This window comes from Hemicordylus capensis, chromosome 3 (genome assembly GCF_027244095.1).
Source record: "Hemicordylus capensis ecotype Gifberg chromosome 3, rHemCap1.1.pri, whole genome shotgun sequence".
Taxonomy (NCBI): domain Eukaryota; kingdom Metazoa; phylum Chordata; class Lepidosauria; order Squamata; family Cordylidae; genus Hemicordylus; species Hemicordylus capensis.
This window is the reverse complement of record NC_069659.1, coordinates 197,961,310-197,977,753: the sequence shown is the minus strand read 5'-3', so window position 1 is coordinate 197,977,753 and position 16,444 is coordinate 197,961,310. Positions and strand designations below refer to the sequence as shown.

Here is a 16,444-nt window from a genome sequence, read left to right as displayed (position 1 = left end):
TGAACCCGCACAGAGCATCTGCACTAATGCACTCAGCCTATGGTTCCCCCCACGGCTTGCCTGTTCCTCCCCCCGGGTCTCTCTCCTCCTGCTCAGTCACCCATTCCTTCCCCGCCCCATTCGCCGAACACACGTTCTTCCCTCCCGCCACTCAGTCACCTGTTCCTCCCCCGCCATTCGCCTGACACTCGTTCTTCCCTCCCACTGCTCACCTGTTCCTCGCCCGCACCCTCTCACTAGTCGTCTGTCCCTCCCCCCACCCACTCACCGGTCGCCCATTCATCCCTCCCACTGCTCGCCCTGGAGAAGGCTGCGTCGTGTCCTCACCTCTCTGCTCAGGCAGCCCCACTGCAACCCGACCTGTCATTTGGTTGGCAGGTGGGCCCAGAGAGGGAGGCTGCGCCACGCTCTCCACTGCCTGATTGGCCGGTCTCGTAGGAGCAACTGAGCTGTCGGGGCACTCAGAACCCTCCCCCCCAGCTGCCACATACTCTCCCCACTGACTGTCATTTTCTTTCTCTGGCCAGCCATCTGGCCGACCGCTGCTACTGCCTGCTGCTTCCTCTCTCACCCACCCACTGCCCACCTGTTCACCGTTTTTTGCGGCTGCCTGCTGCTTTCTCCCCACCGCCAGGCCACTGCTTTCCCTCCCTGCCCGCCCCCGCTTTCTCTCCCCGCCGGCTGCCCGCTGGCCTTATCTTTGCCGTGTCACTTTCCTCTCCCACTCCCGGCTTGCAAACTCTCACAAGTGCTGCCGCGCATGGGAGTAGCCACGAGTACATCTTAGCGAATTATATAGAGAGATGGATTAGTATAATAGTTACTCCAGGTTGCATACAGAATAAAAGGGGAGGTACCAGGAGGGTGCAGGGCTATTCAATCTGCCTTGCCGGGACTCACCAACTGGCCCCTCTGCCTCCTGTGGAAATTCCAGCCTGATGGGGAGCAGCCTGCTTGTCTCCTGCCAAGTTCTAGCTAGCTGGTTGCCAGACCCCAGATTGCTGAGCAGAACCACCTGTCGCTGCCCTGGGAGCTGATTGTGAGAAGAGTGGCTTTTGGGGCTTGCTGGCTTAAAAGCAAGGAGGCTCGCCAAAGGCATAGCCATCGGCCCGCCAGAGGGGGCCGGCCTTTGGGGCTGGGCCTTCGAGGGTGGGACTGAGGGCTGGCGGGTTGGATTGTGCCAGGCCTTTTGCAGATATGTGTTTGGGCTCTCTTGAGTGGGATGGCGCTGGGGCTGCGTCCAGCGGTTCTCGGGCAGCTATTACTGTAGTGGTGGGAAATAGAAGAATTGGCGCTGGCAGAGCAGTTGGCCGTTGCAAGGGAAAGGAAATTTAGTAACTGTTTCCACTTCCAACTGTTCTGTCAATTCTCAGGCATCAGGGAGCAGCTCCAACGACTCACAGAGTCTGGCCTTGCTCCTCTGCAATGCCAGGTCAGTTCAGAACAAGACCGGAATTGTCCACAATTTGATTGTGGATAAGGGAACTGACCTGGCATGTATAGTTGAGACATGGTTGGGGGAGGCGAGTGGTCCTGTGTGGGCTCAGCTTCTCCCACCAGGTTACTCTGTTATGGAGCAGGCCTGGGGAAGTGGGCGGGGGGGGGGGAGTGGAGTGGCTGTGGTCCATAAGAATACTATTTCCCTTACCAGGGCCCCTGTGAGACAGTTGACTTATATTGAGTGCATATTTTTGAGGCTGGGAACTAGGGATAGATTGGGGATTCTGTTGGTATACCGTCCACCCCGCTGCCCAACTGACTCCCTAACTGAGCTGATGGAGCTGGTCGCGGAGTTGGGATTGGAGTCTCCTAGACTTTTGGTGCTGGAGGACTTCAATATCCACTTTGGGGCTGGCTTGTCTGGTGTGGCTCAGGAGTTCATAGCGGCCATGACAACTATGGGCCTATCCCAATTAGTTTCTGAAACAACTCATGTTGCCAGCTACACACTGAATTTGGTCTTTTGTTCGGATCAGGGGGGCATTCCGTGGGTGGGGGATCCGGTGGTTTCTCGATTGTCATGGACAGACCACTACCTGGTTAAGGTTGGTCTCACAGCCACAATCCACCCCTGCAGGGGTGGTGGACCTATTAGGATGGTCCATCCGAAAAGGCTGAACCCAGGAGGATTTCAAAAGGCCTTGGAGGATTTTGATGTTGGTGCGGCCGGTGATTCTGTCGATGACCTGGTAGGAACCTGGAACAGGGAACTCACCAGGGCAGTAGACATGATCACCCCTAAGCATCCCTTCTGGCCTGCTTCAAAAATGGCCCCTTGGTATACTGAGGAGTTGCAGGGACTGAAGCGCTTGGGTAGGCGACTAGAGTGCAAGTGGAGGAGAACTCAGGTCGAATTTGACAGGATACAGCATGTGACCCATTTGAAGACTTATGTGGTGGCGGTGCATGCAGCGAGAGATTTTGGTCTGTGCTCATTGCGACTACTGGTTCGCGCTCAGCAGAGCTATCCTGGGTTGTGAGGCGTTTGGTTTCTGCTCCTTCTACCTCAGATCAGACTCCAAGGTTGTTCTGCTGTGATTCTTTTAATGGGTTCTTTGCGAACAAGATTTCCTGTATTCGGGCTGACTTGGACTCCACTATTTCTGCAAGATCTATGGAGAAGGTGTCCAGCGATCCCTCTTGCAGTATTAGATTGGATCAGTTTCAGTCATGACTCCTGAGGATGTGGACAAGCTGCTAGTGGTGTACATGGTTCGGTAGAAGCGTGGTCCAGCACTTGGGGGAGTGTCTCTTTAAGGGTGGTGGTGGTAGTACTTCCCTCACCGCCGCTCTTCCACCTCCAGCGCTGATGCTTTTAAAAATCTTCTTGGGGCGGCAGAGTTCCTCCCTGCTGCCCCTGCCCCCGTCGTTGTCCGTCTATGCCTTAAACGAAGAAGAGCTGGCGGAGTGCATGCGTCCTTCACGGCGCACGCACTCGTCTCTGCTGTGGGCGCACGCATGCAGCGTGATGTATGTATGTTCTTCTGGATCTCTCAGTGGCATTCAATACCATCGACCATGGTATCCTTCTGGATCACCTGGGCGAGTTGGGGATAGGAGGCATTGCTTTGCAGTGGTTCCGCTCCTATCTCTCGGGTAGATTCTAGTTTGTGGAGCTTGGTGACAGTTGCTCCTCAAAATGGGAGTTATTATATGGAGTCCCTCAGGGCTCTGTTCTGTCACCAATGCTTTTTAATATCTACATAAAACGGTTGGGTGAGGTCATCAGGAGATTTGGTGCTGGATGTTATCAGTATGCTGACACCCAAATCTACTTCTCCTTTTCATCTTCAGGAAATGGCACTCATTCTCTAAATGCCTGCCTACAGGCAGTAATGGGCTGGATGAGGAAGAACAAATTGAAGCTGAATCCAAGCAAGATGGAGGTGCTCATTGTGGGGGTTCAGAATCTGAGGGCTGAGTTAGATCTTCCTGTGCTGGATGGGGTTACACTCCCACGGAAGGAGCAGGTGCGCAGCTTGGGAGTACTCCTGGACCCAGGCCTCACCCTGGTGTCTCAGGTGGAGGCCATGGCCAGGAGTGCTTTCTATCAGCTTCGGCTGATTTGACAGCTGCGCCCATTCCTTGAAGAGGATGACCTCAAAACAGTGGTGCATCAGCTGGTAACCTCCTGCTTTGACTATTGCAATGCGCTCTACGTGGGGCTGCCTTTGTACACAGTCCGGAAACTTCAGTTAGTTCAGACTGCGGCAGCAAGATTGGTCTCTGGGGCAACCCGGAGAGACCTTATTATGCCTGTTTTGAAACAGTTGCACTGGCTGCCAATATGTTTCCAGGCAAAATACAAAGTGCTGGTTATTACCTTTAGAGACCTGAACAGCTTATCATTATTATTATTATTATTATTATTATTAAGATTTCTATACCGCCCTTCCAAAAATAGCTCAGGGCGGTTTACAAAGAGAAACAATAAATAAATAAGATGGCTCCCTGTCCCCAAAGGGCTCACATTCTAAAGCGAAACATAAGATAGACACCAGCAACAGTCACTGGAAGTACTGTGCTGGGGGTGGATAGGGCCAGTTACTCTCCCCCTGCTAAATAAAGAGAATCACCACGGTAAAAGGTGCCTCTTTGCCCAGTTAGCAGTCAGGCTTAGGTCCGAGTTATCTTAGAGAGCGCCTTCTTCTACATGATCCCCACTGCACATTAAGGTCAACTGAGGAGGTCTGTCTCCAGTTACCACCGGTTCATCTGGTGGCGACTCAGAGGCGGACCTTCTCTGTAGCTGCTCCTGGGCTGTGGAATGCACTCCCTGCAGTAATCCGTAATTCAAGATCATGACTGTCCTTCAAGAGAGCCCTTAAAACCTATGTGTTTGGCCTGGCCTTCCAGGGTTTTTAATGACTGAAAAATTGTTTTAAATGGTTGTCCTGGTTCTCCAGGGGTTTTCAGCTGTTGAATAATTTTAATTGGTTTTATTTTGTTTTTATAGTTTTGATTTTAACTGTTAACTGATTTTAATTGTTTTTACTTTGTTGTAAACTGCCCTGAGCCAATTTGGAAGGGCGGTATACAAATCGAACAAAACAAACAAACAAATAAATAAATACCATCTGTAAGATTCCCTTCACCTTTTCAATGCACATTCAACCTTCATTCTTCTACCCTTTTTCTTTTTACCTCAGCACTACCTGTCTCTTTCACTTTTGATCAAAGACTCCCTAATATCTTCAATGCTCAGAAGCATTGGGTTTCTTAGTTGAGTAGAGTCAGATCAGTGATTCCCAACTTTTGGGTCTCTCCCCACTTGGGAGTTGGATTACAACTCCCAGCATCCCTAGCCAAAATGCCTGAAAGAATATGCCCAAAATGGCTGGGCATAATGGGAATTGTAGTCCAATAGCATCTGGGGAGCCAATGTTGGCAACCCTTGATTTAGATGAACCATTTTCTCAAAGCAGGAAGGACAGGGACTGCCAGAGTGGAAGGTGGCAGGTTGGGCCCTATGGGCAGAGTGGGAAGACCAGGGAAAGGAGGACCGGCCGGCCATGGACTCACTAATCTCCTGGGTGCAGGCGTCGAGGGCGGTGAAGTGGTGCCTGAAGTGCCCTCCTCCGAGGGGGCAGGCAGTGGCAGCAGTGGAGTTTGCAGGGCTCCGCTGTCTGTAGACAGAAGCAGGGATGGGAGAAGAGGTGGCAGGACCAGCAGATGGAACGCACCCCCATGCTGAAGGCTGCGCTGGCAGATGAAGGTTGCAGGCAGCAGTTGAAGGCTGATGCATTTCGGAGAAGGAACGAACAGGCAGTCGTGCCTAGTCCCGTCCGTTCGGACCCGCGGGGGTGGCAGCAGGGATTCGCAAGCTGAAAGAGAGCGTTCAGCCTCACAGGGGCTGTTGTGTCTTCCTCCAAGACGATGATGCTGGGCTCTTCCTGAAGCTCAGGAGGAGACAACGGGCAGAAGCGCTTGTTTGCACAAGTCACCAAGGCTACCTGGTCCTCCACGGACCTCTTCTGGATAGTGGAGGAACTTTGCCCTAGGTCAGGCTCTGGCGCAGGCCACAGCAGTCCCAAGGTTTTTTTGCGGGGGGTTACATTTTATATCCTGCTCTTCCTCCAAGGAGCCCAGAGCAGTGTACTACATACTTAAATAATGCCAGTTCTCTTTGGCTCCATGAGGTAAGGAGCAGTAGAGGGAGAGAACAGAGGAAGGGGTTCACAGAGGAGGATGAAGATGACAAACAAGGGGGAAAACCCCGCAGAAGGAAAGAAGGGTAGAAAAGGAAGGCAAAGGCTAGGAGGCTAGAAGCTGGCAGCTGAAGAGCAAACGACCTTCTCTGGAGCAAAGCAGGACAAACTGAACTGAGAGGGGCCATCCTCTTTCGCCTTTTAAAAGCCCTGCCTAGTTGTATGTCCTGCCTCTGGAGCGTACAGAGAGGATAACCCACGTGAGATGTCTTCACCCAGCAGCCGGGAAAACCGGGTTACCCGCTGTTTCAATGAAACGTTTCGGGCATCTGCATTTTGTTTCAAGCTCAAAACAAGATGTAAAATCCATTTCATGCACTGTTTTTGTGCACTATCCCTATTTATTGTGTCTTCAGGGATTCACTCTAGCTACCTAGCTAGACTACATTTTTTTACCCCATTGCTCACCAGAAGAATGTTATTTTCAGACTGTTTGAAAACATCATATTATTTAAATAATGTATGAAGATTGTGAATGTTCCTCTTAAACTGTAAATCATAAACTGTAGTACTAATTCTTCTATTGAATCTATGAGAAACAAAAGTAAACCCACCCAGGATTTAAAAGGACAACATTATAGTCACAGTCCTATGTACACTTATTTGGGAGTAAGTGTCACTGAACACAGTAAGACTCATCAGCACGCACAGTACTGAGCTGTTAAAGGCTCACATGCATGACCAAAGGCTATCTATGGTATGAAATATTAGTTATTAACTGCAATAGGGAAGACAGAGGAAAGGAGGGCTTCTCTCTCAGGGTAATGATGTTTCTTAAACTGTTCAAAAGATATCCCCTCATTCCCCCAGTACGACAAACACCTAACTAACATTCTACAGAGGTGAATAAGAAAAGTTTCTCTTCTAAAGCCAGCAAAGGTTGGGGATGTCTTCCTGCATCTTGACCATTATTCTGGGGATCTCAACCACAGCAAGTAACAGAGAGAAGACTTAAAAAAAAAAAAAACTAAACTAGGCTACTAGGATTCACTACAATGAAGATACTAAATTAAGCTGTAATTTTCTAGTACTGGAGATATTCTCCAAGTACACAAATATGGAATGCAAGGGAGAAAAGTGACACTCCTTTTCTAGGCTGAAATCTCTTCCCTTGGAGATCGAGGACAAGAGTGTCTCCTCAAAGGTTTGGGGACCCTAAAGTCATAACACAAAATGAACACTATTACCCTGCATTCAACAAGCAAAGTTTAGAGGAATGAAAGATGGCCGAAGTCACCAACTGGAGATCTGCCATATGCACACTGAGGTTACTCAACATAACCCTCCAAAGAATGCTGGAAATATGTATTCTCAACTGGACTCAAAACAAGGGTGCTGTCCTAAACACAGAATCTAATGCAGAAAATATTCTTATCACAACTTTTCTCTTAACAGCCCTATAAATTTGGCCAATGATATTCCCATTGTACAGATAAGCAAGGTTATCATCTGGGTTTTGACTAGGGCCATCTAGCAGACCTATAGGGAGCTGAGATTTCAAATGAAATCTTTCTGATTATTCAGTTTACCATATTCAATAGCTATCAGGTATGAGAACCAGGTATGCATGTGGAGGGGTTTGAATTGGATGACTGTCAAATGTTATCTCCCAACCTCCAAATTATAAACATTTCCTTGAATTTGGTCTTAAATGTTCTTGCTGTTTTGTAAGGAGACTGATATAACTAAAGTCCCCCACAAGTATTCGTAAACTGACAAAATCAAGTGAGTAACACAAAATTATATTTTTACAGTGTTACACAATCTAACAATTAACTTAGCAGATTAATTAACCAAAAATTAAAAAGGCAAACAGAGCTAAGCCCAGAATGGCTGGTGGAATGCAACTTCCTTCTCTCATTTTGCTGTAAACTACATCTTTACTTCTGCTGCCAATCTTTGTTTACAAAAGGAAACTGTGTCTTAGTTCATTGACAATTGTATTCTACACCAATGTAGCAAAGAAAAGCTGAAAATATATCAGGTTTGGTGTTTTTTTAAAGGCCCACACGTCTGTGTAACAAGTTCAACAATTAATACATTTTCAGTATATACAATTCAGCATGCTCATAGAAGCCATTAAATTTTTTTGGTCCTGAGAGTGGATTCTTTGGGTTATATCACACAGGATAAAGTTGGCAGGTTTGGCTTTTTTAAAGCCAAACTTTGGGTTACGGCCCATTTGACCCACGCTGAAACTTTGTTACAACTAATTCTATCTGGATACAACCCAACCAAAAGGAGTTTCCCTTTTTCAGCACAAATCTCATGCCTGTTCTATTAAGTATGCATAACCATATCCAGCAAATAATGAAGTAGAAAGCTACATCTTTTTAGAGAGTGCCGTAATATTTGTACATTCCACTCAAAGTCCTGGAGATAAGGAATAACACAACTAAATCAAGAGTAGCTTTAAGGCATCCCATTCCTCTACTATTTGTTTTACCTTGAAAATGATGTAAAACTAAGGCACAAATATTCCTTTAAAAAAGCAAAAGGCTTTCATTCAAGCTTTCCAGCTTGTTTCCCCATCTTACTCCTTATCCGTTTTTGTAACCCCATAATGCAGTGCTGAGAAACAAAGGAAGTTAAATATAATTCTGAACTAGTGCCAGCATTCACTAAGAGGAGTTAAGCTGCTCTGGAAAGTTTATGTCTCGGTGCTAGGGAAGAAAAAGCACACGCACACAGACAAACACACAAGGAGTTCTCCCTCTTCAAGGCTGCAAAGCCTATAATGAATTCTAGGACTCTAGGCTCTAGAAACTTTACATGCATAACTAAAAACTTAATGATCTTATCATTATCTCTTCAGGGGTCTCTCAACAATATATAATATATTGAATGGAGTTTTCAAACACAGTACACTTAACAAGGTGCTGCATCTTATTGGGAATTCCCTGTGGCCTGCAGCTGCATCAAGTCCCATAAGCACTACCCTACCCATGACACTTTTAGTAAATGTTTCTATACAAGAGTCAGTGAGGTGTAGCAGAGTGTCAGACTTGGACCAGAGTGACCTGGGTTTAGTTCTCCACTTGATCATGTAGCTTACAATAACCTTGGACCAGTCGCACTCACAGCCCAACTTACAATGGCACAATTCCCCAATTATCATGGATAGTTTGTTTAATGGCATAATTCCCATTTATATTGCCTTCAATTCTTTAGAGGAAAAATGGGATACAAAGGTGTAAAGTCAGAAAATCCTTGTTAACAAGAAGTGTTTCCTGAACATTTTCCCACGACCACTGCTTCCAATATCTCTTTCCTAAGTTGTTGGGGAAAGTGATAATCAATTTTCCTTGAAAATGTCAGAGTTTTTCTTACCCAAAATCTTCACATTAGTATAAAGAGTGTCACATTACTAGTATTAAGAGTGTGGCCCCATGCACAATACCATTATGAGGGTCCATCTCTGAAAACAATGTCTACTAATTAAAATAAAAACAGAATGTATATTTACATTCTGTGGCCGAAAGTTTATCCAATCACGAACTAGGAGTTAACCACAGATTAGTCAGTTTTCTCATTCCAAACAATAAGTTTATACTGTAATTAGGAATGTGCACCGGACCGGTCCGGGGCCATGGTAGAGGCCTCCGAACCAGTCCGGATTGGGGCCGGGTCGGCGGGGGGGGGGGATGTAGCTTTTAGGGCGAGGAGTAGTACTTACCCCTCCTGTCGCTTTTCCCCCTCCGGTGCTCGACTTTGTAGCAAAGTTTTTGGGGCGGCCGCATTCCTCCCTGCCGCCCGTGCCCCTGTCATTGCCCGGCAAAAAAGGAAGTTGAGGGCACGCATGCGCCCGTTGCGGCACGCACCGCACACATCACACGTTGCGTGCACATGCAACGTGTGATTGTGTAGTGTGCGCGGTGGCAGCGACGGGCGTGTGCGTGCCGCAATGGGTGCATGTGTGCCCTCAACTTCCCTTTTTGCCGGGCAACGACAGGGGCAGGGACGGCAGGAAGGAACACTGCTGCCCCAAAAACTTTGCTACAAAGTTGAGCGCCATAGGGGGAAACGTGGCGGGAGGGGTAAGAACTACCCCCCACACACACCCTTAAAGCTCCATACTCTTCAGTGCCGGACCGCGCCTCCGTGGTTCCGTGCACATCCCTAACTGTAATGCAATGCATGCTACAAGATATGCAGGTTGTCTTTGTTATCTGCAGACTCTGTATCTGCAGTTTTGCATATCCATGACTGCGTCTTAAGAGACCAGTTGCATTATCCACAGGCATAAAAATAGGCAAAGGTGGACAGAAATGACCTGAAAATGACTTCCAATGTCATTTCTGGCCGCCATTTTCCAGCAGAGAGCCATTTCACGGCTCTTTTTAAAATTTTGGATAAATATTTTACTGTTTTCAGGATTTGGGGGGCTGTTGCTGGAGAATAAAGGTACTGTCCTTTTATTTCTGCCCCCATTGCTTTTTGGCACCCTTTTGTTAAGAACCTAACCCCCCAATTCCCATTGACTAAAAATGTAGTTATTCAAAGTTTCCACATTCACACCTATAGATGAGAACAGAACCCCTGCGATTAATGAGGGCCACTGGTACTAGAAAATTTTGCAGTGTGAGACAATATTACTACGATCTGTGCGAAAGATCTTACTCAACATCTCAGCTATTAATTTGCTTCATACCGATACCCAGTGCAAAAAAACAACAACCTCTTTTAAAATGCTTTGACGTGGCAACCACATCACATACACAACCTTCTACAACTTAAAAATGTTATTTATTACAAGAACAATGTCAGATGCTGATAACAAGTGCTAAGGGGCTTGAATACTGTTAAGAGAACAGATGACTTTAGTAGATCTTTCACCATACTGAGACATCAAGATCAGTTATAGAAAACAGAATGGATTCATAAATATTTTTCCCACACATGCACGCACTACCCAATTCTCCATAGTGTTACTGTGCACAATATATTTGTAACATGTATCTATATGTAAACGTGATGTGCATATATAATATGAGTGTTTAACATGTAACCGATACAGATGCACATACCAGGGAGCTGAGGTTCTCTACTTCACATATGTGGGGTGAAACACACATTTGCCACAGTGCAACATGTGAATTAGCCCTCATACTTCAATATATATCCAATTTTGTGTGACATTAAACCCAAAGAAGAGGAAAATGAAGAAACAATTTGCAAACGTTTCTCAATTCATTTGGCTTCACATGTTATTTATCATATTTCTATACCGCCTGATATGTACCTCTCAGACAAAATACTTAACCAATGTTCAGAAGCTTAATGAGAGTATTCCTAATATAATTTAGCTATTGAGATGTACTCTTCTGTTGAAGTTTGCTTCCATTTAGCACATGCATTCTGTGTAATGTTCATACATAATACTGTGATAGTGTAATTGCAACAGAAGTAATAATAGCAGTCTGTATGGGAATTATATATTATACAAAATATATCCCTTAATATGTTGGCATTCCTCTGAGTAAAGCACCCTCATTGAGTGGATCACTGGGTGGCTCAACATGCAATATTTTCAAGTTGCCCAACGTCTCAACAGTTCCTGAACAGGTTGGGAACCAACTTAACCTTTGACCATAATAGAATAACTATCACAAGAGCAAAGAATAATCCCCTTCAATCAGAGATTAAACACAGAGCTAGGTTAGACTCTTTTGCATACTGACATGTCTATATACTCCTATTAAGTATTTTCTAATTCAAAGTAATTTTTTAAAAATCCTGTTAAGTACTTATTGTTACACATCTGATTCGGACAAGAACACAGCAACAGAGAATTGAAAAAGAAAAACTGACAACACTCTAGAAGAAGTAGATAACTACTTCAAAAAATCCAAGGACAGATTTTCAGGAGGAAGAGAATCTACAACAGCAGCACTAATTTAAGATATAGTAATCTCTATTGAACTTTCTTTCAAGTGAGTGTATTGGGAGTGCAGCCCAAGTTCATGGCAAATTGGCCCCATGAAACAACTGTACCTCGATTACTGCAGATCCAATTCCATTTTGATCTTTCCAATTCTAACACACACCTTTTCCTAACTGGCAATGTAACTTGGCTGGTTGCTTTTTGCAACCCTGTTATAAATCCACCTAATCCATTGCCCAGCCATTTAAAAGACTTGCTGAACACTCACCTTTCATTTTGACAGTGGGGGAGTTGGGTCCCGCTGATTGCTTTCGCCATCCTCTCCAGTTCTGGCATAGACTCTCTGCTTCAGAAATGAAGGAACAAAGCGAGTCTTCCTCAAAACGATCAGAGTCTTCAAATGAAAATCTTTCCCCGTCCTCCCACTCTGCAAACATGAGTTCCATCACATCCAAGAAACCAGAAGGAAAAAGACAGGCCTTCTCAGAGGGACAAACACACCACTCCAGGACAACCTCTATTGGTATTTCAAGTTCAACTGCTCCAATGCAATGGGGAGGGGGCGTCACAAAAAGATGAGTGCCTATGGTGTGAGAAGTAGTAGGAATTTGACACACAGAGTTCTCAAGACTTTAAAAACTGCAGAGAGGATCAGTCTGTGAACTTTGGTTCCTTAAAAAGAAATAAGCGGGAAAGTATAGTCACAAATTGCCCCCTGACTTGGCTAGTACGCCGACATCTATAATTAGCAAGCATGCGGAGTCTACTCGAGGTTTTCACCTGCAGGAAACCCAGAGGGAATGGCACATGAGCAAAGAAATCACTTTGTCCCTTTTCAGCTGCATTGTTCAGCAAGGAACACTAGAGGCGAGGTGTATATAAATAATAAATATATATTCATAACCATTCCTCCTCTTAGGGCTGCTCCAAGTTGATGACAGGCATATACAAGAAAAAAGGAAGATAAAGCTCTGTACAGAGCATTAAGAACAAAACATTTATCCTTCCGTTGAAAGAGTGTCCAGTTATCCGAGAGAGGAAACCCTGAAGTGGAACTTTATAAGAAGTACTGGGAGGAGGAGGTGGTGGGGAAGTAACAGAAGCTGCTGCTTGGCCCAAAGGAAGAGAATATACAGGAGCGGAAAGAGAAAAACACAGACCGAAACACACACACCGGACACAATGGCGGGAGGAGCAGGGACAATGCCCCCAAAAGAAAGGGAATGGGGCGGTAAGGAAACCCAGGGTACGTGGAGGGTCACAAGAAAATGGAAGAAGCGAGGGCAAAAAGATTAAACAGGAGATTTTGTTTGGTTTTGTTTTTTTAAAAGGGGAAACTAGACGGGCGGGGGGGGGAGGTTTGGCAATGGGGTGGCAGCAGCCGCAGGTGGCGCCGGACGAGAAGGGCAACTGCGGTGCCCACCGCGGGCTTGAGAGGAAGCAGCAGAACTTCGAGAGCTGAAGCGCCCCGGAGGGCTTTTTTTGTCCGTCGTTCAGGCCTGGCAACTGGAATCCCTCCACGGGGGCAGCATGGCGGCGGACCCCGCAAGGGCGAAGAAAGCAGCACGGGGCGGCTCGGCTTCTGCCACCTTTCCGGAGGGGGCCCAGCCTGGCCTTGCACGCCGATACCTTCCACCGCCCGTCGCTGGACGAGTGCTAAAATGGCCCCCCGCGCGCGCACCTCCCTCCCTCACAGCTTCCACGGCGAAGAGAGGCAGCCCCCCCCCCGCCCCTTCGCCAGCTGAAGCTCGCTTCCGATCGCGCAGCTTCCGGCTTCCGCCACAGCATCCAGGGAGACAGAAATCGACGAGAGTGACAAACAGTGGCCGTCCTTCTTGGCACTCCTCCAGTCCAAAATGGAATTGGCTTTTTGCTGTTCAGTTCCAATGCAAGCAGATCGGGGTTTTCACCCCAGAGACACCGAAAATGCCTCCTAGTCCTTTGACACCAGCAACCTGTCGGAACGAAAGCGGAGTTTTTATACGCAGGGGCAAATATCCACGGAGAGTTTACTGGAATATCCTGTGCTATGAGAGATACAGTTTTGGAGTTCAACTAGGTAAACCTCGTGCGTATTTAAAACCACAATGGTCAATAGCGCCTGTCCATTTTTAACGGGAATACTATGATATAGGCTATGTGTTACTCTAGCCTTTTTCTACGTTTATGTTTATGGTGGCGGTGGCGCTAACAGCTGTCATCAAGCAGACAAGCCTTAATAGTTCTCAAGAGAAACTTCCGGTACCTGACTGCAGCTGTGCGAAATCTGTGTGGGGCAGAACAGTGGTGAAAATATATAGGCATTAATTTTCAAAACAGTGCTAAAAGAGCAGACAGAGCTACACTGATGCCCCCTTTTCGTAACAGTACGCGAAATAACCATGTCTCCCTCCCAGGGGTGCAGCCCGGTTGTTTTGGAGTCGGACCCTGGACCTAATGAGCTTCACCACCACCACCACCACCACCCTCGCAAAATAAACATCCTCTCTGTATATATACATCTCACCACAAATCCACAGGTCGTGGCCAGAGTGCATTTGCGGGGAGAAAAAAAAGACTACACAGCCCCCAAAGGACCTATACATCTTGATCTTTCATCACAAACCCACAGATCTGGGCCAGAGTGCATTTGCCAAAAACAAAAAGACTACGCAATCCCCAATGGATTCACACATCTTTTTGACCATTCACAAACTAACTGGGTCACAACACATGTCTCTTGCTCCAGAGTTCAAACACAAAACCAACTTGGACATACAGTGCGTTGGGCGGGGTGGGGGTTAAAACTACATGCCCCTTCCTTCACATGTTCTCATGCAGACCTTTTGGATCACAAACCAACTTTTTACAAATTATTTGTTTATTAAGATGTATTAGTTCCACTTTCACTAGGTGTGTTCTCTCTAAATAGAAATAATTCTGTAGTGCTGTCTTAGACCAGCATAAGAACAAGAGAGGAAGGTATATGTCATAATAGCATAAAAGCAAATAGCAAACTATACAACTATAGAATTATTTTATTTTAAATCATTCTTCCTGGCAATCATTAAAAATAACAGGATTGACTAATTTCCCTGAAATGAAAATACACACAGCCCTGCCATCTTGAACGACATGTGTGCCCAATTTCAGAACTCTAAGCCCAACCATTCTGGAAATGTAAAGGGTTGGGTAAAGGGGAGAGATGTTGCACTTTTTTATGAAGGCAAAGGGGTAGATTCCTTCATATGGGGGTGGAATGATAGTCGGGGGCGGGACCTTCAGTTCCAGAAGTTTTTGTGATTTTCTGTCATGGAACAAGCCACTTACAGGACTTTTTTTTTTAAAAAAAAGCTTTGAAAAAAACAAATCATTAAAAATCAATTGATTGACTGATATGTTTCATAATCAATACACAGAGTCCTGCTAACCTGTCCTACATCTGTGCCAAATTTCAGAACTGTAGGTCAAGCTATTCCGGAAAAATAAAATGGACACTTTTCTCTTGGGGAAAATCAAGAAGCCCTCTAGGAGAGTGGGCACACAGACCTGGGCCCCCAGGTCCGTGCCTAACAGTGCCCCTGTGCCCTCCATCCAAAGAACAAAATAAGCTGAAGAAGTATTCATTTCCCCCTTTTGCTAGTGCTTTCGGTCTGTCTTGTGCTTTAAAATGCCTTATGGCAGGCAGATATTCAACAAATGAAGATGAAGTAATTAGAAAGAATTTAAGTTTCTTTATAATTTCTACTTCTAAAAACAGACTATAATTATGATCTCTATATTGTGCAAGGGTGACTGTGGCTACGAAAGCGTAGCTCATCATAATCACCACCACAAGCTTCAACAACAAATTCAGGTGGTCGAGGACATGCCATGTTTTAAAAGGCACAAGAGAGAGGTACATACAGTATCTATTTGGTGGGGCAGTGTGTTTGGGACCATAATGAATGAAACTGATGATGCAAAAATGGCGGGATACGTCAAAAACCATAAGAACAATATGTTAGACCTGAACTGCTTTCAATAGTTTGTTTTTATTAACCCCTTCCTTCCCAGCCAGGTTCCGTATGGAATGGGACAAAATTCCATAGAGCTTAGAGCAGGGATGACTCTAAGGGGTAGCAGGCACTCCCTCAAAACACTTCCTGCTCTCACTTCCCCATCCACCAGACTGTAACTTGACAGCAAAGTGTCAGACAGTGCAGTCATGGTATACTGTAGTCCTACAGCCTGAATTAATTATGTTTCAATGCCCGTGATGTTTAAAAAAGTGTCATTCTGTCACTCCTGAACCCAGAACAAGCAACAGAAGCCAGTGCAGCCAGGTAGGCAGGAGACTCCCTCAGCCTCCCAGGAGCCAAGCCTACCCCCTTGGCTTCCTTCCTCGCCAGGAACTGGGTTGAGTTATACCATGTGTGCAGGGGGTATCATTTCCCCTGCAGCTAGCCTACTGACTCTGTCCTCATGTGGCCTTTCCCTTCCACATAAGCCCTAGTGCCACACAGTGGCACTCACAGCTACAGCAGGGAAAGCATGGAGGAAAAAGAACATGGCACATTCTCTGAATAAGTTTGAAAACGTCAAGCAAGCTTTATTACTAAGGTAAATAAACTAACAACATTAATTTCCTTACCTTAATAAGTATTTAATGTATAGCAACATCCTTGTCCCCCTAATAACATTATTTGCTGCCCCCTGCTTCCCCAGGCTAGTTGTTCTAGTCACCCTTGTGGAACAGACATTTAGCAAATTATTATTGTGCAAAAACAACTTTTTAATGTTAGAAACAAATGAGAACAATATTTTGGGTTGAGACCCATTAATAAACTTTCATTAATCCTTCCCACCCAAACCCCACTTTAAAAAACAGAAA

General features: G+C 45.8%; 1 protein-coding gene across 3 annotated transcripts in view; it reads right to left on the bottom strand.

The window, feature by feature from the left end:
- Positions 1-13,325, bottom strand: part of ZSWIM8 (zinc finger SWIM-type containing 8) — an 83,165-nt gene extending 69,840 nt beyond the window's left edge. For all 3 annotated transcript variants that reach the window (XM_053304990.1, XM_053304991.1, XM_053304992.1), the window contains exon 1: positions 11,861-13,325. In XM_053304990.1, coding sequence (XP_053160965.1) covers positions 11,861-12,038 — 178 coding nt within the window. In that variant the 5' untranslated portion in view covers positions 12,039-13,325. The remainder of the gene's footprint in view (positions 1-11,860) is intronic.
- Between the last annotated feature and the right edge of the window lie 3,119 nt (positions 13,326-16,444).